The 22,299-nt window shown below is 40.2% G+C and overlaps 1 protein-coding gene across 3 annotated transcripts; it reads left to right on the top strand.

Annotated features, from left to right (window-relative positions):
- Positions 1-3,565: 3,565 nt before the first annotated feature.
- On the top strand, positions 3,566-22,072 carry mfsd1 (major facilitator superfamily domain containing 1). 3 transcript variants are annotated; one of them, XM_021321125.2, is made up of 17 exons: positions 3,566-3,815; positions 3,965-4,017; positions 5,618-5,730; positions 5,843-5,885; positions 5,989-6,056; positions 6,334-6,442; positions 8,132-8,234; positions 8,657-8,755; positions 9,074-9,185; positions 14,222-14,278; positions 14,887-15,043; positions 16,396-16,493; positions 16,639-16,751; positions 16,860-16,907; positions 17,101-17,167; positions 18,278-18,280; positions 18,927-21,031. In XM_021321125.2, coding segments are annotated over exons 1-17 (1,413 nt in total). In that variant the 5' UTR covers positions 3,566-3,646; the 3' UTR covers positions 18,928-21,031. The 3 variants fall into 3 exon arrangements, with proteins under 3 accessions (XP_021176800.1, XP_012727275.1, XP_012727274.1); XM_012871820.3 differs by lacking the exons at positions 18,278-18,280; positions 18,927-21,031 and adding exons at positions 21,161-21,266; positions 21,418-22,072 and having other exon boundaries at positions 3,567-3,815; XM_012871821.3 differs by lacking the exon at positions 18,278-18,280.
- Positions 22,073-22,299: the final 227 nt, after the last annotated feature.

Raw genomic sequence — 22,299 nt, 5'->3', positions numbered from 1 at the left:
TCTCAGCGGACCCCTGACGGAGCTGGCCATCGCCAGGCACAAAATTGCAGAGAGCACAGTATTGAATCAAACTGTTCTATCGCTAACAGCATTATAAAGTTATGAGTTACTTACTTCTTCACTAGACATGTTCCTCCAAAATGTGGTGCTGTTTTGCTGTGTATATATCCTTTGCAAATATGTGCCTATGAGCTGATAGGTGAGAAGGGGAGATGGGTGCCGAGTGCTTGAACGAGGTAAAGACAGGCGGGGCTTGATACAAGCCAACACGATCTGAACGGGCCAGCCAACCAGGGTCCGCCCCATGAACCCGGATGTGCTGCCTCCTCCACAACACGATCTCCATGCTTAAACCCCACACTCTATTCCTGGACAGAGCAGAAGTGTCAACTCCAGTTGACCCCTGGACCCAACGGCCATCCCCAGCCCAGACCCCGGCAAAGCGGCCATAGGTGGGTGTGAAAAAGACACCAACCCTGACTCCAACTGCTCAAATGTTGTGATGTTGCATGTGGTTCTCAAGTGCATTTAAAACTGGGAGGATTAAAAGTGGGAGCCCCATGCAGCCAGCAGGCCCTCCCAGGAGGCCTGATCCCCCACTCACTCCAATAGGCACCCACGTTCACCAAAACCTACCCGGAGAGGGAGGCACCACCAGCAGCGCCACCAAAATCTGCCGTGTCCAAGGCTAAAGACAAGCGCTGAGGCCGACCACAGACTCTCCTGAAATGCATTCCTTTTCTAGGTCAGCCAGTATGGATTGACATTAGTTTTAATTAGTTTTAATGGATAAAGCATAATAATTATTTATGCACGTATTGTCATAACCATCTTCTTCTATGTAAGCTCAAAGCCACAGTCATTTCTCTTTAGGAGACGCCTCCATCTGTCCTTCAGCCTACCAAAAGTGGCAGCCCTTCACCTTCTTGTGATGCTTAACAGCGCTTACAATGTTAAAATAAAAATAAAATAAATGAATACATTTCTACAGATGAATAGCGTTGCTATGCTATCATCGGCCATCGGCTCTCAACAAAGTACCAAAGTTCTAGGGCACCCGAAGCAAACTGGTTCAAGAACAAGAGTTCTGGTGATGAAAAAGGCCTAAGGTTAGGTGCATTCTAGTCACAGGAGATCAAAAAGGGAGTGTGGAAAATATAAAGTTATTTCAACTAATATTGTCATATTATTTTGAAATTATTATTAAATTTTTGACTTGGCATTCCTACGTGTTGGCCCTGCTGTGTTCTCATGACCGTGACCCACCTCTTACCTGATGACTCCACAAAAAGCTGCTCTCCCCTACATTCCCCTCTATTCTGAACATGGGAGTATTAGACCCAGCGATGTTTTACAGTACACTATAGAGAGATGGAACTGCAACAAAAGAGCTACCTTATCAGCTTTGTAGCTCTGGTTTTTCTAACCAATATCCACTCTGAAAAGTTATCTAGCGCAAATGAAACTCTTGTTTCTAAAGGTCTGAAATTGCACTAGTTTACCAATACTTACCGTTGCTGCAAGCTCTTGCAGATGTATGCTTTCATCGTTCCCAGTACTGTGCCAGTGGCTGATTAAACTAGGAAAGAAGAAAATGCAAATGTGGATAAAATTGACTTTCTCCAACTCTGACATAACCAATAAGATGGGCTTAAAGACATTCTCAAACTAGTTCTGCAGAATTAATGTCACCTGCTCCATGATTTATAATTGAGTGTGCATGCAAGTTTGATTAATGCAAAAATGAAATATAATCTCTCCCCAGCCCACCGTCTGTCAGTTATGACAGAAGCTGATAACTGGGCAGGAAATGAACGAGCTGCAGCGCGTCCAGAGCAGCAAACGCGACCACAGGAAGCGCCGCTTGTCACCCTCAGATTAAATCCTCTGACAGATAACCCTGTAGTAGTGAATTACCAGAAATTTTTAATGAAATTTAAATAATTTAAACCAAGTAGAGAGTCTAGCGTGGGCATTTGCGACGACTTAGGGTTGCAAGAGAAATTACAAAAAAAATACCTATGAGAACTGTTCAGAATGACAGACAGGGTTTACTGCAGCTGAGTGTGTGGTAAAACAGTTGAAATGTCAAAAGACCTTGCCGTGTCTGCGTGTCACAGAAGAGCATCAGAAAGTTTCCTGCCAGAATGCCCCAGAGTGGCTGAACGAATAGTAGTATTAAAGACCCTCATAAACCCTCCAACAAACACTCAAAAAGTGAATAAGACATTCTCTCATACGCTGTAAGTTGTTTCAACTTTTGTCAATGGAACTCAAATTACAAACAGCACTTCAAACATTCACTTTGACCTCATTTTTAGTCATGAAAGAATTATTAGACTATTTGTTTTGCTGTATGTAGGTCAGCGGCTGAAGTAGTTAGTCATCTAACCAGAGACACAGCAAGTCTGTGGCCTGAATTGCTAAACCCATTGCTGCAGCTGAGCAGTCTGTCAAACCACGTTACGTGTGTTAATGTGTCTATGTTCGGTTATGAAATTGCTCCCAAAAAAACTATTTTAAAAACACACCTTAAAACAAAGCAATAACATTGGAGACACAAAGTTGAAACTTAAAAAGAAGCTGGAATAAATGTCACAATTGGACACCAGATGTGAAAATGGAGTCAGAGTTTGGTGAAAACATTCTGAAAACATAGATTCATCCTGCCTCGCATCGCATCAAGACTTTATACTGCTGATGGCGGCATGTCTTTAACTGGTTCCTTGAACATGATAATGTCACTCAAATTCAGATTTACTTTTGCTGAATATTTATTGGGTTCTATTTAAGAGGCATTTAGTCACTAAGTTGTGAAACAAATATCCAATACAAAGCATAATCCTGCCAATAATCAATCTCAACCAGCAGGGGGAGGTGGAACATCGACAGAAGAGGATAGATAAATTACATTTGCGGAGCTGTAATCACCTCATGTATCAAGAAGGAAGGATGTTTTGGTCTGTTTTGTGCTGTGGTATCTACTTGATCTGACCACATGACTGTAATATCACTGGATTCTGGTTATGGTATATTCAGCTCATTTTTTTTCTTAAAAGCTACATAGGTAAATAAAAATGTACTACAATCTGTACCTAAAACCTAAACCTTAATTTTTTTCCATCTGTTTGTTCTTGATTTAGGATGTCTGAATCTCCTCCCCGATGGCAGTAACTAGAATTCACTATGGATTGTGTGATTTGAAGAATGTATTATGTGTTCTGCCTTTTGTGGAACTCTTTTTAAAAAATAAAATAAAAAGTTTCTTCTAAATTGGATAATCTCACTCCTATAAATGTGCCAGCAATTTTTACAATTTGCTTAATCCTGTTCTTGTTTCCAGTTGATAGACTGCCAAACCAGGTGATAAAAGCGAAAGTCAGGACAGATTCAACGAAAGTCTTGATTCCTAAAGTAAAAAAACACAAACAAATGCAATAACTTATTTTAGCATTAAAAATATCGTATTGTTTTATGATATCGTTTGCTAATCAGGACTTTCTGCTTTTGTGCGCGCTCCCGCGAGGCCCCGCCTTCTCGGTGATCCACGCGCTAACGGGACGCTGTGATGCCACGTGACTTCTCTGGTGGGGTCATATGATCTTCCTCCCGCTCGGCGTCTGTTTTCCTCTAACAGCTGCTGATCATGGCGGATTTTCAGGAGCGGCGGACTCTGCTGGGAGACGACGATGAATGCTCGTTCGCCGGTCGACCGGAAGCAAGGGGACCCGGCAGGCCGATGGCCGCCATCTGCGACCCAAGCCACCTCCTGCACCGAGTGGTCGTCCTGGTGTTTATGTGCTTCCTGGGATTCGGTGAGCAGCGTCCCAGCCAGATATAGTGGTGATTTTTAGATGACCCAAAGTGAAATGAGATCTTACAAAAATGCTTGGAATGTGATCGTTGCGTTTATTTTCGGTTAAGGAAAATATCTTGTCTTACACGTTTTTTGCGTTTGTTCCAGGAAGCTACTTCTGTTATGACAATCCAGCTGCGCTTCAAACTCAAGTCATACAGGTGAGTCGGTCTATCCACGTCCAGAGAAAATGTTAGTTTTCCTCTTAATTCCACCGGAGAAATCAGCCCACTGCGTATCCTGTTTTCTACACTAAAATCACTTTCGACTTCCTGCACAGCAGTCCAATTATCTGTCGTCATCGTACAGTCAAAGGGACTAAATGTACGCCCTTTGTTAAGCTGGGGACACACTACGCGAGGTTTTTCCCCGATTCCCAGTCGGAGAAAGTCCGTGTTGATCTGTGCTGGCACAGAAATCTGAGTGTGAGATGGGCTCAAACCTGGAATGTTTTTTATTGATCATTTAATAATAACAGAACATTAATATAAATGCATACATGCATGCATGTTAGGGGAGATTTCATACGTGCTGAGACGAGAAAACAAACAAAGAAGAAGTTATATGTTGTATCTGTGTAATAAGCAGAGGTGGGTAGTAACTAGTTACATTTACTCAGTTGCATTTACTTGAGTGGCTTTTTGAGCAAAATGTACTTTTAGTAAGTAGTTTTACTGCACTTTACTTTTTACTTTTACTTGAGCCATATTATTACTCAGGTATCGCTACTATTACTTGAGTAAAATTTCTGGCTGCTGTAACTACGTACTGTGAGTAACTTCATGAAATAAGAACAGTACTCGTTTAACCAAGAATGCACCAGAGAGACAAAAACCTTGCGTTTATGTTAAAGTGAGACTTCTTATTTGTACACGAGCGTTGTTATTTTAATGCTTTTCTATCAGCTGAGCTCAATAAGAATGTACAGTGAACAGTAGATATTGTCATTGGAAGTACTTTGCACTGTTCTAACATGTTGTATATACGTTAACTGCTGTAAGTATTGCTTTCAAGTTTAATGTTGGAAAAAAGGGTTTAGAAAGTTTATACTGCCTGAATTTGTTATTTTGCAATTATGTTATTCCAGAAATACCAGAATTTGCACATAACCTTAAATTTTTGTCTGTCCGATTACATAATTTTTAAATATCAGATCATCAGCTGTTATGATTAGTTACTCAGTACTTGAGTAGTCTTTTTACTAAATACATTTTGTTCATGTGCCTATTCCAATAAAACAGTACCACAGGGTTGAGAAATAGTTGGAGGGGGGGGGGGGGGTAATCAATTGATTATTTGTTTTTCTTTGATGTTGGCAACAGAAGTATTCATTAGATAGGACCTGGTTTGTGACAAATGACTGCAAACTTGTGTTGTCAACAACTAATGGGAAAGTGTGAGCCCATTGTTTTTTTGTTTTTTTTGTTCGTTTGTTTTTTTTGTTTTTTTTTAAATGCTCATGATCATCCAACAAAATTATGAACATGAATGGAAAACAGCACTGGCCATGTAACAATCTGTCGCCTGACTAATTACAAGCACAGAGTGATTAAAAACAAAAAAACTACAGGTAGATACTTGGATATTTAAAACTGAAACACAAAAAATTATAATGGGCCCAATTTAACCATTCATGCATTCTTAATGTTTATTTGCGTGATCCAGCAGTTGAGTGTGCCATCCCCAGTCATTCCAGGAAAGCCAGTCTGTCGGTGTGAACAGCTCGCCAAGAAACCGTTTTTTCCTCTCTGATGTTTCCAGGATCTGAATTTGAACACTGCAAAGTTCATGCAGCTGTATGCCTGGTACTCTTGGCCAAATGTGATTCTCTGCTTCTTGGGAGGCTTCCTGATCGACAGGGTTTTCGGCATCAGGTACCAAAGAGGATCAAGTTGAACTGGTTTTCTGCTAAATCCTTATCTTGCATTCTCAGAATCAAGGTACGCCGCTTTGATTGAGCTTTGTTTTGCATTCTTGTTTCTTTAGGCTTGGAACCATCATCTTTTCCCTTTTTGTCTGTATTGGACAGGTTGGTTCATGTTGAACTCTAGATGTAAAATGGATAACATTTTCACTAGAAATGCCTATTTATCTTCTTTTTTTAATGTGGATTTCTTTTCACATCTTCACAGGTAATATTTGCAGCCGGAGCGTGGGGCAATCGTTTTTGGCTGATGGAAGTCGGACGTTTTGTATTTGGGTAAAATGTTTGGCTTTTCAAAATCCATTTTACTCACTAAAAAGCCCACTCAAACACCTTTTCACATCTTTTCCACACCCATCATCAGCACAAAATCTAACATCCTTAACTGATCTTAACTGATCCCTTCAACTAAATTTTGGCATTCATGCGATCTCAAATCTCCACAATGGAGTCTGGTATGACAGATAACACTAGTTCTCTATATTAGAACTATGCCTGTCTTCCACTTTCACAGAGAGCTTATGTGTTTTTATTTATCTGTTTTCTTTGACAGTATTGGGGGTGAGTCTCTAGCTGTGGCCCAAAACACCTACGCGGTGAACTGGTTCAAAGGCAAGGAACTCAACCTGGTTTTTGGCCTTCAGCTGAGCATGGCCCGACTGGTAAGGATGCAGAATAACAATTTATAAAAAAAGAAAAAAAAAAAGATGTACATCCATTGAGGATCATTAATTGGTTTACATACATGTTAAGCTGGTCACGTCATGATAAATTAAAACTACAAGCTTCAATGTATTCTAAGTCAGATACAAATCAATGACCCACCCACCACTGTCTTGGGTCATTAGAAGCTATTGCTTGGTGTGAGTGGAGTACTTGGTCACCTGAATGATGATGATAGTGCTGATGTAAAAATCTCTTTGGAATGTGTTGGAGGACAGAGCTGTAAACACTGTGGAGTTGGAATCGTACTCCTCCCCCCCTGTCTAATGATGGCTTATCTCTTTTGACCAAGATGGCTTCTTTCACCCCTCGTTTCAACATTTTCAGAAACAACTGAGCAAAAGTCCAGTTTCCTCTGATTTAAGCCTGTTTGCTGTTGCAACGACCTCAATGGCTGAGAGTTCGCATGGGCACATTTTACAAATGAAAATCAGAAACTTGTTGTTTGCAGTTGTATTCAGTCCCTGTAAGTAAATACTTTTTGACAGCTGCAAGTCTTGGGGTATGTCTGTACCAAGTTTGCACTTCTATGTACTGACATTTGTTGAAATTCAGACAGATTTAAGCGCATCTGTGAACAACATACATCAGGTCCAAAATTTTCTCTTTTGTTTGTCTAGATTTTGAACTGGGAGGTTAGATGACGTTAATCCGCTTTCATCTAAACAATTCCATTGTTTGTTTGTTTTTTCGCCTTTTCCATCTTTTTTTTTTTTTTTTTTACCAACTCAGACCAGCTTCTCTGTTCCGGCTGAAGGAAACCATCCCACGGCATGATGCTGCCGCTGTTATGTTTTACTGTGCCAACGGTGCATTCAGGGTGATATGTAGGGTTAGATTTCCCACCACACTACGCAGCTTCTAGCAAACTACAGATAGGATTGCTTGTGGCTTTTATTTTTTTTAATAACGGCTTTCTTCTTGCCGCTCTTCAGTAAACGGCAGGTTTGTGAAGTCCATTAATAGAAGTTGTCCTGTCATCAGATTCTCCCACCTGAGCTGTGGGTCTCTGCAGCTGCCCCACAGTTACCAGGGGCTTCTTGGCTCCTCCTGTGGCCTGTCAGTTTATGTGGATGGTTCTGTCTTAGTAGATTTGCACATGTGCTGTGTCATTTTTATTGTCACATGATTGAATTAAGCAGTGGCACGTGGGATGTTAAAAGGTTTGTGTGGTTTCCTGTAACCCACCCATGCTTTAAACTCCTTCACAACGTCATCCTGGACCGTCTGCTGTGTTCCTTGTTGTTCATGATGCCGTTTGCTCACGAATGTTCTCTAACAAACATTTATAGAACATTTACAGAACAGCTGGATTAAGGCTGAAATTAAATTATGCAGAAATTGTTTGAGCTTCATTTTTAATTATGAGTGTCAAAGGAAAGTGGACTGAATACATCTGCATGCCAGAATCTTCAGACTTTTTTTTGTAAAACGGTCCTGAAAGCATATAATGTTTTCCCCCTAACACTTCATAGATGTGTACTAATTTGTGTTCAGTTGATACAAACAATATATATTAAATATATATTCTGATTTGAATGTCTTGAAGAGAAAGGTGTGTGAATACTTTTGCAAGGGACTGTAGGTGTAAAGATGCGTCAGTGAAGCCATCTCTCCTTTCTCCATAGGGCAGCACAGTGAACATGAACATCATGGGCTGGGTGTACAGTGAAGTCGCATCTGCTGTTGGCTCCTCTGGATACACCACGCTCGGCATATCACTCATGATAGGTAAGTAATATACACTTGTGCATGAACCGCTTGCTTCGGTTGAGCAGAAGTGAGGTTAAGTTAAGCTTCTGGTTACACACGCTATATCCCTGAACGCGCTCGGTTTACTGAGCCCCTCTAGCATGCTCTCGGGTAACACAGCCAAGTAGAAACGAAGAAGTGGGAAAGGGAACTAAAAGTGCTACTCGGCATCTCAGAAGTGTCACGGGATGTAGAAAAGTGTCAGTTCTCACGCAGCTTTCTCTTAATCATAAAGCAGTGCTTCTACTTTTGCACATCTTGAAGTACCTTGGTTTTTATGACACTGCTAGTTACCCTTTAATCTGATCAAATGACCAATGGTCAGTTGACAGGAAGTATGTAAAACAGAAATGTTTCATGTTGGGTTCTCCAGCTCCTAATACACTTCTGTTTCCTATTAGCTGCTGGAACCTGTGTGTTTTCTCTAATGTGTGCCTTGGTGCTGGGATTTCTTGATAAGAGAGCAGAGAGGATCCTCCACAAAGAACAGGGGAAAACAGGTAACGTTAAGATAATGCTGTTCTGTTTGTTTTATCTCTGTTCCTCCTTTAACACAGCCTGTCAATAACTACTTGGATTTCTTTGACTCAATCCAGATTACAAAGCCTTGCTTTGTCTTTGGTGCTTTATCAGAACTGATTAGTCTCCATGTTTTGTCTGTGTTGAGATTGATTGATTTAGTCTTTCCCAATGAAACCTAGTTACAACCAGGGTTTTGTATAATTTGTTTTTAGCCAGCTTTGTTTTTTAGATGAACTATTGCTGATGAAATGACTCTCTGTCTGAAACTGATACACATATTGATCTTCTGTTTTTAGGCGAGGTTATAAAGCTGACTGATGTGAAAGATTTCTCCCTAGCCCTCTGGCTCATCTTTATCATCTGTGTGTTTTACTATGTGGCCATTTTCCCATTCATTGGACAGGGCCAGTAAGTATTTTACTTGTTCTCTCACTAAGACACACAAACACTTGGCACTTTGGCTTCAGCTACAGTCCAAAAATAAAGCAAATATTTAGGTCCAAGGTGCGGTATATCATCACACGTAATTGTGGAGGGCCACGATCATGATTTTGATAAACATCTACAGTAGACAATAGAATTATTGAAAACATCAGCAACATTTCTAAGGGTTGAATTGACATGATATTCTCACCAAATGTTGCTAACAACCCATCCAGTACATACATCAAACCAACAGGTGTCTATATTTTGAGTTGTGATAAAATTGAAGGACATAGAGTAAAATTGAACACATGAAGAAAAGGAGGTGCAAGAGGCATGGAATGTCATTTTTTTCATTCGATTTTGTTACGCATAACTTCATTAGTGGAAATGTGTGGGTTTTATTTCTTTGTTTTTTTGTTGTGTGGACTGGATGGGTTGCTACTGATCTGTTTTGGATTTCATTTCACTTGCACCGTATAACAATAGAACAATAGAAAATTTGGGATGTTTAAGAAATATTTTGCCCACTGTAAAAAAAATTACAATTTGAAATAAAACTAATTAGTCCATTCAATTAGAGGAGGACTCCAAGAATGAATTCAAAAGTAGTGTAAAGAGCACTTTTATTTTAATGTTCTGCTGCCATATGAACAAAAGTGTTGTAACATTTGTAGCACTTATCAGTAACACATATTTAGTGTAAAGCTCAACTTAAACATGTAAAACAAAAAATAGCAATAATAATAAATTAAAGCTTATTGCCACTGACAGGGAATTCTCTTTATGGGGAAAAAATCTACCAAAAACAGGCAATTTCTGAGGTAACCGCAGGGAGCAGCATTACCATTTTATGTTCAATACCAAAGTTTAACTTGGCAGTGGTTACAACTAACTTGTTTCTGTCATATTCGATGCTGAAAGAACTTTAAACTGAAATGCTTGCTAACTCGATATGCTTGGGTTCGCTTGTGTTTATTTGACGTTGACACGCGTTTTTTTGTTGTTGCTTTCTCGCGTGCATATAGTGAATGGCAGGGAAAAACAGGCAAAAACACATGGATACTTTGAAACGCGAAGCGACTTCACCGACGGTGTCGATGCAGACCTCGCTCCGCTCCGCACAAAACTTGTTCCGGCCGCCAACTCACCGCCTCGCCTGCGGGAAACACCGCCTTCCGCATGTCGGCTTTGTTTTTTTCCGGCCAGCACCTTTCTTACTCTGAATCCGAGGTTTGGCTGATAGCGAGGTTATTGGCGCATTATCACCACCTACTGTTCTGATTCAAACCCCTACACCGCAGCAACAGACCTTCACAAAATAAAAGCATGTGAGCAACATGCGTTAACGCACGTTAAAGAAAATATCGCCGTTAATAGTCTAATGAGTTAACGCGAAATTAACACGTTAACTTGCCCAGCCCTAAAATATATATATATATATATATATATATATATATATATATATATATATATATATATATATATATATATATATATATATATATATATATATGGAAGACGTGTAACAATGGAACACGTCTTCCATTGAGGAAGCAGAGCCTGAGGACTCTGGGTCGGGTTCTCCCATCTCTGGTGCTGAGGTTGCCGAGGTTGTTAAAAAGCTCCTCGGTGGCAAGGCTCCGGGGGTGGATGAGATTCGCCCTGAGTACCTTAAGGCTCTGGATGTTGTGGGGCTGTGTTGGTTAACGCGGCTCTGCAGCATTGCGTGGACATCGGGGGCAGTTCCCCTGGATTGGCAGACTGGGGTGGTGGTCCCCCTATTTAAAAAGGGGGACCGGAGGGTGTGTTCCAACTACAGAGGAATCACACTCTTAAGCCTCCCTGGTAAGGTCTATTCAGGGGTTCTGGAAAGGAGGGTCCGTCGGATAGTCGAATCTCGGATTCAGGAAGAGCAGTGTGGTTTTCGTCCTGGCCGTGGAACACTGGACCAGCTCTACACCCTCAGCAGGATTCTTGAGGGGGCATGGGAGTTTGCCCAACCAGTCTACATGTGCTTGTCGACCGTGTCCCCCGGGGGATCCTGTGGGGGGTACTCCGGGAGTATGGAGTACCGGACCCTTTAATAAGGGCTGTCAGGTCTCTGTACGACCGGTGTCAGAGTCTGGTCCGCATTGCCGGCAGTAAGTCGGACTCGTTTCCGGTGAGAGTTGGACTCCGCCAAGGCTGCCCTTTGTCACCGATTCTGTTCATAACTTTTATGGACAGAATTTCTAGGCGCAGCCAAGGTGTTGAGGGGATCCGCTTTGGTGGCCTTAGGATTGCGTCTCTGCTATTCGCGGATGACGTGGTCCTGTTGGCTTCATCAGGGCGTGATCTACAGCTCTCACTGGAGCGGTTCGCAGCCGAGTGCGAAGCGGCCGGGATGAAAATCAGTGCCTCCAAATCCGAGACCATGGTCTTGAACCGGAAAAGGGTAGAGTGCCTTCTCCGGGTTGGGGAGGATGTCCTGCCCCTAGTGGAGGAGTTCAAGTATCTTGGGGTCTTGTTCACGAATGAGGGGAAGATGGAGCGGGAGATCGACAGGCGGATTGGTGCAGCGTCTGCTGTGAAGCGGGCGCTGTACCGATCCGTTGTGGTGAAGAGAGAGCTGAGCCAAAAGGCGAAGCTCTCGATTTACCGGTCGATCTACGTTCCTACCCTCATCTATGGTCACGAGCTTTGGGTCCTGACCGAAAGAACGAGATCCCGGATACAAGCGGCTGAAATGAGTTTTCTCCGTAGTGTGTCTGGGCTCTCCCTTAGAGATAGGGTGAGGAGCTCAGTCATCCGGGGAGGACTCAGAGTAGAGCCGCTGCTCCTCCACGTCGAGAGGAGCCAGTTGAGGTGGCTCGGGCATCTGGTCAGGATGCCTCCTGGACGCCTCCCTGGAGAGGTGTTCCGGGCACGTCCCACCGGGAGGAGACCCAGGGGAAGACCCAGGACACGCTGGAGGGACTATGTCTCCCGGCTGGCCTGGGAACGCCTTGGGATTCCTCCTGAGGAGCTGGCCCAAGTGGCTGGGGAGAGGGACGTCTGGGCCTCCCTACTGAAGCTGCTACCCCCGCGACCCGACCCCGGATAAGCGGAAGACAACGGATATATATATATATATATATATATATATATATATATATATATATATATATATATATATATATATATATATATATATATATACTTGCCACAATGCATAATAAAATGAAATAAATCATGAAATCATATAATATTTAAATTATGCTTTTAAAACATTCTAGAAATTATGTATTTTAAATTTCATTTACATTTTTTCATGTTTATTTAACAACTTCTAAATGTCTTACCCTCATCTGACAATATATTTCCAGATACTCTAATTTTGTTTTTTACTGTAATCTTTAATGTTTAGCACTATTACATGTTCTAATTTATTCTAGTATAGATGTTGAGGCAAAGAGTCCACATGTCGGTTAACCTTTCCTTGTTGTGACGGCTTTCACCAACCTGCAGCGCACACTTAAATCGATTGCCAAATGGTGCTGCTTCAGTTCGTCAATAGCAGCAAAGAAAAGAAACATCCGGTTTTCACTGCATCTTGTCTACCAGAAAAACTAACGAGCTTCTTAAAGATCTGGTCCTTCTGTTTTTTTTTTCTCCTCGATCCATTTGATGACTAGCCAAGTAGATTATTTCTTAACAAAATGTTGATCCACTTTGCTCCGCTGTATTGTCCCTTGTAAAATGAGGCCTAGTTTCACCTAAGAAAACGTTAATCAGTTAAGACTCCCACATACTGGGTCGTACTGTGCGTATACTGTGAGTCGCGCTGACTCTCAGCGGACGTTTTACCCTTTGTAGTCGAGCGTACCTATTCCCTATATTTCTTGTGGCAAATTCCTACAGTTACCACACTTTCTGCCAATGAGACGAAGCGGGTGAAGGGATGGTAAAATGTGTGATTAGCTAGCTAAGCACCTAGAGCTGTTTCTTTTCCAGCAGGCTCCCGCCGCACACCTGTCAGTGCGAACAGAGAGGGACTGTGATGCTGCGCGTCCTTGCTCGTTGTCACATATGAAACAGTTTGATGTAAAGACTTCTTGCTGTCAAGCAGTTTGTAGTGTGACACCACGTACAGCACCTATCTACGTGCACAGAGTCCGTGCAAGTATGTGGGGGGCTTTACAGTCCATGAGTGAAACATATAGGAAAGGTGGGAAATATAATGTCCATTAATTTATCCCAATTTGAAGTTCACCTAATAGGCAATTAGGGTTCACTTTTAAAGATATTTCATCATAATGTTGGTCAACAGATGAACCTTTTTGTTTTTTGTTTTTTTTTACACCAAAAACAGTTTGGGATTCCCCCAACATCTAGAAAATGCTATATTTCTATTTTAGATGTTGTTGTTTTTTTTATCATACCTGAGAATTATGTTGTTTTTATTTTTTATTCTTTATCAAATGGCACAAAAAGACATCCTTAAAACTCAAATCTCATGATTTTTTTTTTCTCACTGCCATCCTTTTCTTCCCCTTTATACTAACGTTGTCCCCATTTTTTTTTATACGGTTGCATTTGCCCCGGGCATAAAATCCTGCCACAGCAGGTGCTTTATTGTTGGGATGGTTAAACCCAGCATGTGCATCTCAAAGATGCTGCTAGTTTTGACAAAACTGCTCCTTTTTTATTATTGTTGCCTTAGGAATGAAAAACAAGTTCTATCACACCACAAGGAAAGGCAATGGGGCCTAAAAATGGGAATAGGTTTGATGGATGAATTTGTAGCGGAGAGTAAAAAAATGTTAGTTTGCCCTCAATGAAAGGCACGGATGAGTTTGCAACTGCCATGGCTTTTCTGCAGATGTTCTATGCTTACAGAACAAATGGCTGCAATGCAGATGGAGAGAAAATGCAATGTCTGGGAGACAATCCACCATCATGGAAATAAAATTGCTTTATTCCTCCTTTTGTGTTCAGATAAGCATAAGATATACATGGAGGTATGTGCTGGGAGTCTAATAACCTTTATTTTTTTCCAGAGTATTCTTTATTGAAAAATTCAACTTCTCTCCAGCTCAAGCCAGAGCTGTCAACAGGTAATTAACTGTCTTCTCCTTTTCCTTATAGTGGAATATATACATTATTCTCCTTCCAGTAAATTAGTTGTTTTGTTTTTTGAAGAGGCCTGTTGTATGACAATATTATAGATTTTTCTGTTCATTAGAAAACTTTTGTTTTGAAGCTAAAGATATTTTCCAGAGTTGTCTAGCTGCCTTTATATCTAATTGGAATCTTACAATACATCATGTTGATGTTTGGTGTTTTATTGGAATTGCAGTAAAAGTGACATTAAACAGCACTAAATATTCATCACTACATACAGTATGAGCCCCCCTAACACGAGACACTAAAAGTTCAAAGGGGATGGAGTCAATAGTATCCTTAACTACTCGTAATTTCCTCCAGAGAAAAGGCTTCAAAGACAGGCTAGGTGAATATTTCCCCAACCTTTAAGTTCCTAAATAACAAGTTAACAGTTACAGGGACTTAAACGTTGCCTGATTAAATTGGATTGATTAATAATACTGTTTAAATAAGATCTTAATAACAGCACAAAAGATCTAACTAGCGTTCTAATTTTTTCATCTAAATGTAGCTCCTTTTTTCATTCCTCGAAGTAACTGTGAACAAAACTCTTTTCCAGTATTGTGTACATCATCTCAGCTCCTGCATCTCCAATTCTTGGGTTTATCGTTGACAAGACTGGGAGGAATGTTGGTTGGGTCCTTACTGCGGTCATCGCAACACTTGGCGCTCACATGATGTTGGCCTTCACCTTCTGGAACCCATGGATTGCTATGGTAATGCTTATGGCATCTTTTTCTTTTTAGCAAAATATGTGCAGCCCCTATATCTTTTATAACCTATAAGAATAATTTTGCTGCCATCAAAGTCTGTGGTATTGCACTGAAAAGTCCCCCTGGTCTAAGTCAAGTCTGAAGTCTTTATATTTTTGCGACTCGAGTTAGGAATCTCAAACGTGAGTCGCCATCTCTGAAAATTGTCATTATAGAGCTTCAGTATAGTTAGCTGTGTTTTTAAAGCTTCAACTTCTAATAAAAGGAATGATTTCACATTCTTAAATTGTCAGCCAGGAGAAACCAAATCTATGTCTTTATGGTCTTACTCTGAGCAGAGGAACCAAAGTTATATAATAGGCAATTATACTGGAGGTGACGCTGTGCATGAAATAAAGCACGCTCTATGTAACATGACGTTTGGACCTGGGTGGAGTCATTGCTTCAAGAGCCACCAAAAACACATGTATCTAGGAAATTAACTATAACTGTCACATTCCTAGTGTTAAACTACTGAACCAGCAACAACACAGGACTTTGCTTATTGGGCTTAGGACAAAGAGGCCTGGACTCTTGTGCTTTCACACATATCTATTTTAAAATGGTCCTGTTTGCATTTACTTAAACACCAATCTCCCAGAGTCTGAAGGGAGACATAGAGTTCAAGCTGCACAGTAATTGTGATTTTTAAAAGCAAGAATTCAATTAAAAGGTGCCCTGACTAAGTATTGAGTGCCTATTCTGTACAGTACATAGACATAGTTTTTTAATAGACTGATATGTCTGCATTAAAGATCCCTTTTTTGGTCTTGGTTAATAGTCAAATCTTTTGAGAAATTGTTTTTACATCTTCGATATCTGTAAGACATCTGTAATCATCAAAATTAACAAAATAACATCTGAAATATCACTGTGTAATGGCTCTACATGAGTTTTTGAATGAAATTTCTGAAATAAATGAACTTTCTGAAGACATCCTAATTGACTGAGATGAACACGTGAAAGCTTTCTCTGCAGGGTGTTTCCTGGCTCCACTGTAAAGCGTTTAACAGTTGAATGTGCAATCAAAAACAAAGCTTTAATTAAAGCTCTAGATTTACATCTCAGTTGTTTTTGCCTCAGCATTTAACACTCCACAGTTAAATGCTTCATAAACCCCACTACATCATTAGCCTGCTGTGCTTTTGATTGATGAAATTAAATTCTCCAGCTATCAAAGAGTTTACATTCTGTTGAATTTTGCTATATTTTTTCATGAGTGCAAATAATGTCATGACGTTATGTAGCTTTAATTTGCCATTCTTGTGCAAACTGCTTACCATTAATCTAATGTAAAACCATTTCCTGTCTTCCAGTCTCTGCTTGGTCTCTCATACTCCCTACTCGCCTGTGCACTGTGGCCCATGGTGGCCTTTGTGGTGCCTGAGCATCAACTGGGAACAGCCTATGGCTTGTACGTAATTCTCGAGTTTAACATTCCTTTTAATATTCTGTTGTTGGATTAATATTCTGACTGTCATTGAACTAGTGTTGGATTTATTTTATTTTATATAGGTTACAAAAGTATTGACCTTTTGTAACCTTGGTTTGCCCACCAGCATGCAGTCCATCCAGAACCTGGGGCTTGCTGTCATTGCGATTGCAGTAGGACTCATTGTGGATTTAAGAGGATACCTGGTGTTGGAAGTGTTTTTCTGCGCCTGTATTTGCAGTCAGTTTGTTTCAGTTTTTCTTCAGTATCTAAGGTTTAAAGTCCTGTCGGACGCTTTGAGCGGCATTATTTATTCCATACACTGATTTCTCTCCACCTGTCTTCCAGTTGCTATGATGGCAGTGGTGGCGCTATACTTTGTGGATTACCTCAAAGGTAACTTGAAGCCTGGAGTTTTCCCTAGCTCTGCGTGTCTTTCACTCCTCATTTTCTCCTTTGTATTTCCTAATTGCCTTTTCATTCTCCACATACTCATTACATTTGTTCACTTTACTCTGCCACCTTTCAGCGAGCTCAACTGCTTATCACCAGACTTACTTTTCCACATCTTTTTCTCTTTTTCCTCCAGGTGGAGATTTGAACCGGTCAGCTGCTGCCAGAGCCAAACTACAAAAGGAGACGTCTCCAGATTCAGAGTGAGTAGCATTCATTTTATATCTCTCCCATTCACATAACCAGTATTTAAACTGAATGAATTACCCATATATTCTAGAGAGAGAAAAAAAAATCATCATTAGAAGGAGATTCATTGGGGCACTTAGGTGGATTAAGCTGAACCTGTTTTTATTACAGTGAGAGTGGAATATGTTGAAATATCAGGATAAAAAAGCAACTAATTATTCAGTCTTTTCATTAATATCCAGTTTTGTCTATTGATAATTGGAGCTGAGTTGCAAATTCATTCACAAACCCCCACATGCATTAGTCCTATGCAGAGCTGCACAGTCGCAGCAACACCTTAAGGTTTAATGAGTGAACACCAACAGTTTTACAAGGCTCAGAAGTACACTTCAACATTATTGTGCTTTTAGGTAGCCATTATAGCAAACCTGCTAATGGCCATCCTGTAAAAGCGAGCATTTTTATCATAAATGTCTCCTGCCATAAGGTCCGGTAAATTTAAAAAAGGGATAAATTAGGAGTAATTTTTGTATTTGGCAGGGTCAGCCACCCTCCTGCAGGCATTTTGGATTTAAAGAATCTTATCATAACAAAGAGATGGGGTCCCTGCACATCTTGTCCTTTGTAAAGTTTTATACATATTCACCCTGTTACCTTTTAGTTAAAATGCATGTAAAGGTTCAGTCTTCAGACAATTTGTTGGTCCCTAAATGTACAAAATACAAAGGCCCGTTTTTAATCCGTGTCCGATGCAACAATAAAAGCAGTGTTATGTTCAACTTTGCTAACTCACTAAACATCATATGAAGCAGCGAGACCTGAGAAGCGGCTGTCAAAGTTTGAGGAGGCATGTTATAGCAGCATTGCAACCAAGTTAACCTGTGTTGGAACAGCATGTTAAGGCTGAACTACAGAAACTCTGTCAAATAGAAGAATAACAGACACACTGTCCACAGCATCCTGGATGGGTGAGCTGTCATACTGATACAATGTCGAGATGTAGTGTGTTTTTTTTATTGCAATATTTAGCTAGTGTTCAAATATATACAAGGCATAGATTTTCTTAACATTAATGAATAGACTTGAACCATTTGCTGGCTGATGCCGGTTGCTAAATAAATCAGATGGTATCGGGGACAAAAAAATGTCCTTTTCAGGGCATCCCTGTTAATACACTGAAATTGTTGGGGGGGGGACCCAGATTTCTTGAATCAGTGCATCATGATGATGCAGTTTTGCATACTGTACACATAAAATCAGGTTGTGGTTTTTTTTTTCTAAAAAAACTGACTGACAGCCGTGTGGTTCAGTGCAGATGTGGCTGACGTAAAACCAGACGGCACGTCAACAAGAGGTTTGGGAAGTTGGGTTGACACGGATGCCGAACAAAAATCCCCTAATTGGGAGACAGATTCAATATTCAGGATTATATTGGAGCATCCTTCCTTAATACCCTTAAACATCATGCGGGGGAATGTTTTTTGTGATTTCCTCTAAGCTGCTGCTTTTGAGGTTTCTTAAATTTCCATACATTGCATAATGCATGCTACTACTACACTTCTTGTGTATGTGCTCTAAATGGTTTTCCATGACTACTTTTGTTCTAATTAACTGCATGAAAATGTGTTACAATTACCACCAGTTCATGTTGTAACAATTGCAATTAACTTTTTGTGTGTGTGTGTTTAACCTGAATTTTATTGTATGTTGGACATAAGACCTACAGAGGCTAACTAATATCTTCTGATTCATGCTGTGACTGATATTTTCCAGATGATGATGATGATGGTGATGAGCGAACACACATGGGTCCTGGGCTTCAGAAAAAGCAGGCTGCACTGTCCACCCCACAGCTTTCAGTCTACAGCCAATGGGGCGGGACTGCGGTTCTGGCTCTGCCCAGTGATGTCATCTGTGGCTCTTCGAACCTGAACTGACTGTCTGGGATTGGCTGTTGCTTAACCCTGCGTTTTATATAAGGACACTGACAAATGACAAATCTCATTTTGGACATAACTACTTTTCATCTGACTTCATTTCTACCTGCTCACACTGACAACTAACTTTTCATGTCCAGCGAAAAGTTCCTTAAGTGCTGGAAAGTTTTAAATACTGTCAAGAGGAATGATGCACTTATTCCTTAAATATCCTAGATTTTTACTACCTCCCTTTGTAATTCGAGATATAGGGTTCCTATTTCAGTTTAGGCAAACGTTATGGGTATTGCTTTGTTTCCAGAAGAGCTTATTTGAGTTAACACATGTCAGCATAATCACTGCCAAAGCGAACTGTTTCATAATGAAATAAGCACACTTATTTTCTCCATCAGCTTGAATCAGATGCTTCATTGATCTTTTTAGTTGCTGAATAATTTCCAAAAGAGCATGGTCTTGACTGCTTAAGCTTTATTGCTCAATTATTTTATTTCCTAAACTGCTTATCAATGAGCTGTGAAGTTCACAAGAGGTAATTTTCTGTTGCATCATCAAATGGTATATTAATGTACCAGTATAAAAAAAAACATTAAGCCCACTTTTGAATGCACTTAACTGTGTAAGGATACTCAGCTGTATCTTTTATAAACTTGATCCTTAAGGGGACCTTTTTTTTTCTGTAAGGGGACCTTTTTAAAAAACTTAAATGTTTTATAGGTTATTCTCGTGTATTATATTCACAGGATTAACCTGATCAAAGCACTTTCCCAAAATTGCTGCTTGCTTCATTTGAACAGACTCATCATGCACTCTTAACAATTAGTATTTTAACAATGTAATTGAAGATTATTCTCCATATGCTTACTTCTGGGTTTCAGACGATGTATGAGCTGGTATGAGACACACACCATCCATTCATTTTAAAATTGAAACAAAAATGTGTACCATGATGAAATTATTTGGGGAAAAAATAATTTGTAATAATTTGTATTTCTAACATATTGACGCAGTAATAATGTCACCTATAACATTTAATATTTTATTTTGATGCACAAAACATTTTAAAAAATGGCTGCCAATTTGAATGCTAGATTTCAAGTCTGTAACAAAAAAATGAAATCTCTGCATTGCTGACCTTTTTAGAGTAGCGGGTCATTTAAAGGGAACATATCATGCTTTGAAATCATTCAGTTGCGGTCTATATAAAGTGGAACTGCATTGCTTTGGTCTGAATCCGTCATTATTGTTGCCCTCCGGCCCCTCTTTTGCCCCTGTTCTGAGGTCTGTCTGAGAGCAACCTGTTTTGGTGCTGTCTCTTTAGATCTAAAGGAGGCGCTTCATACCCCGCCCGCCTCCAGGTCTCAGAGCGGTCCACTCCACCCCGTTTGGCCGCTTTTGTAGTATGCTGGGGGACGGTGTATTGAACAACTGCACATTTTGATTTATCCACTTGTAGCTTCTGCATCCTTCAGCTTGTACTACAAAATCGCTCCAAGAAATAAAAATGGCAGATTTGCTAAATTGGTAATCTTGAAGTTCATGACCTTGTTTAGCAGCTCCGCAGTCAATACCGTGACCGAAATGTTCAGAAAACGTAACAGAAAACTGAATGGCTTGAACAATATGGCCCAAACAGAAAGTAAAGATGTCTATGCAGCTCCTGGACAGGTTACATTCAAAATGTCTACACTAGAAACTCCGTTTTGCATGATATGTCCCCTTTAAGCTATCTGATAGCCAGGCAAATCTAGTCCAACTAATCTTCTAAGTTGTACTTTGTTACACTGAGTTATGGTGGTGGTGTTTTTGTAACACTGGCTGCATTAACTGTTGTTGATTTGTTTAAATTATGTGATTGAGATATGCTGATTATTAAATGTTTGCACCAAATCACATTTGAAACCAAGGGCTATAACATAATAAATGTGAATAACTTTTATTAAACATTTGAACTCTATATCACTGCAGCATCTCTCAACTGTCATGCGTTGGTCTGCTTACTTTTTGCGTTGTGATGCTCATGTCAGTGTGGCTGCGAGGATGGTTATTGTGCCCACATTATTATTCCTGCAGGACTAAAATGCAGCCCAGTATGATGACACAGGGCGAGCATGCTAGGCTGGCACCCATGTCTGCTTTTGGCTTGCGTAACAGGTACCTCTCCAGGCTGGGAGCGCAGGTATACTCATTATTAGTCAAAATTCAACAAAGATTCTCTTTATATTCTGTTTTTACATAATTTTTTTTTTAAAGGGGTTTTACAACAGTGGTGCTGTTTAGCCTGTGGTCGCTTTGTCCTGCTTGATTTCATTTGTCCTCTCTGCTCTCAGCTCCCAGATCACTGCTCCACCCATCTGTCATCACTTGCCCACAGGAGTGTTCTGAAATGACAGCCGTCATTCATCTGTCTGCTCCTGCAGAGCTGTAGAGACAAGTATGCACTGAATTAGGACGGTGCTTCAAAAGTGGCACGTTTTCCACAAAATGATTCTACATTTTCTCCTTTGAAAGTGTCATACCTAAAAGAGAGACTTGATATTCATGGTTGAATCTTTTGGGGTTTCCTTTTTTCTTTTGTTAATTCGTACCACTCATTTTTATTGCACACCTTCATGTATTATTGGATTTGCTGCACACTTGAGATCACTTTAAGTAAAGGTAAAGTTTGACAAAAAAAATGTTTTCGAAAAGTATTGATCTCAGGTGATCATTGATGTTGTTTTTTTTTTGTTGTTGTTTTTTTGTCTTTTTACCCGTTTTAGACGTACAGCCCTTGCAAACAGCAGAGGGCGCCAATGCACCCAGATGTTTGTTACGGATGACCAGGGATTTGCTTTGTTTTAATCAAGCAATCAGTTACATTTTCTTCATGTTTTCTAAGCTACCACATGTTACTGGGATAAGGGAGAGTTTGAAGCATTGTGAAGTTTATTTAAGCATGTAATTTTTTATATTTGAAATAATAAAAATACTTTTAGAATTGAAGTTGTTGGTAGAATCTTTACTCCTGATTGATGGGCCCTTTTCTTGTGTGTTTTTTGTTTTTAACTTTATGCACTGCACTGAATTCTACACATCCATGCAAACGGTATCTGATGTTGTTAACTAAAGGTCCAGCAATATTGAACAGGATGTGTACAGTGCTTGGCTTTTCAGACTGGGAAATAGGAAATTGTCACTCATTCAATAAACAGGGAGGTCCTCATAAACAA

Source organism: Fundulus heteroclitus, chromosome 18 (genome assembly GCF_011125445.2).
Source record: "Fundulus heteroclitus isolate FHET01 chromosome 18, MU-UCD_Fhet_4.1, whole genome shotgun sequence".
NCBI classification, from domain to species: Eukaryota; Metazoa; Chordata; class Actinopteri; order Cyprinodontiformes; family Fundulidae; genus Fundulus; species Fundulus heteroclitus.
This window is presented reverse-complemented; position numbering and strand designations above follow the sequence as displayed.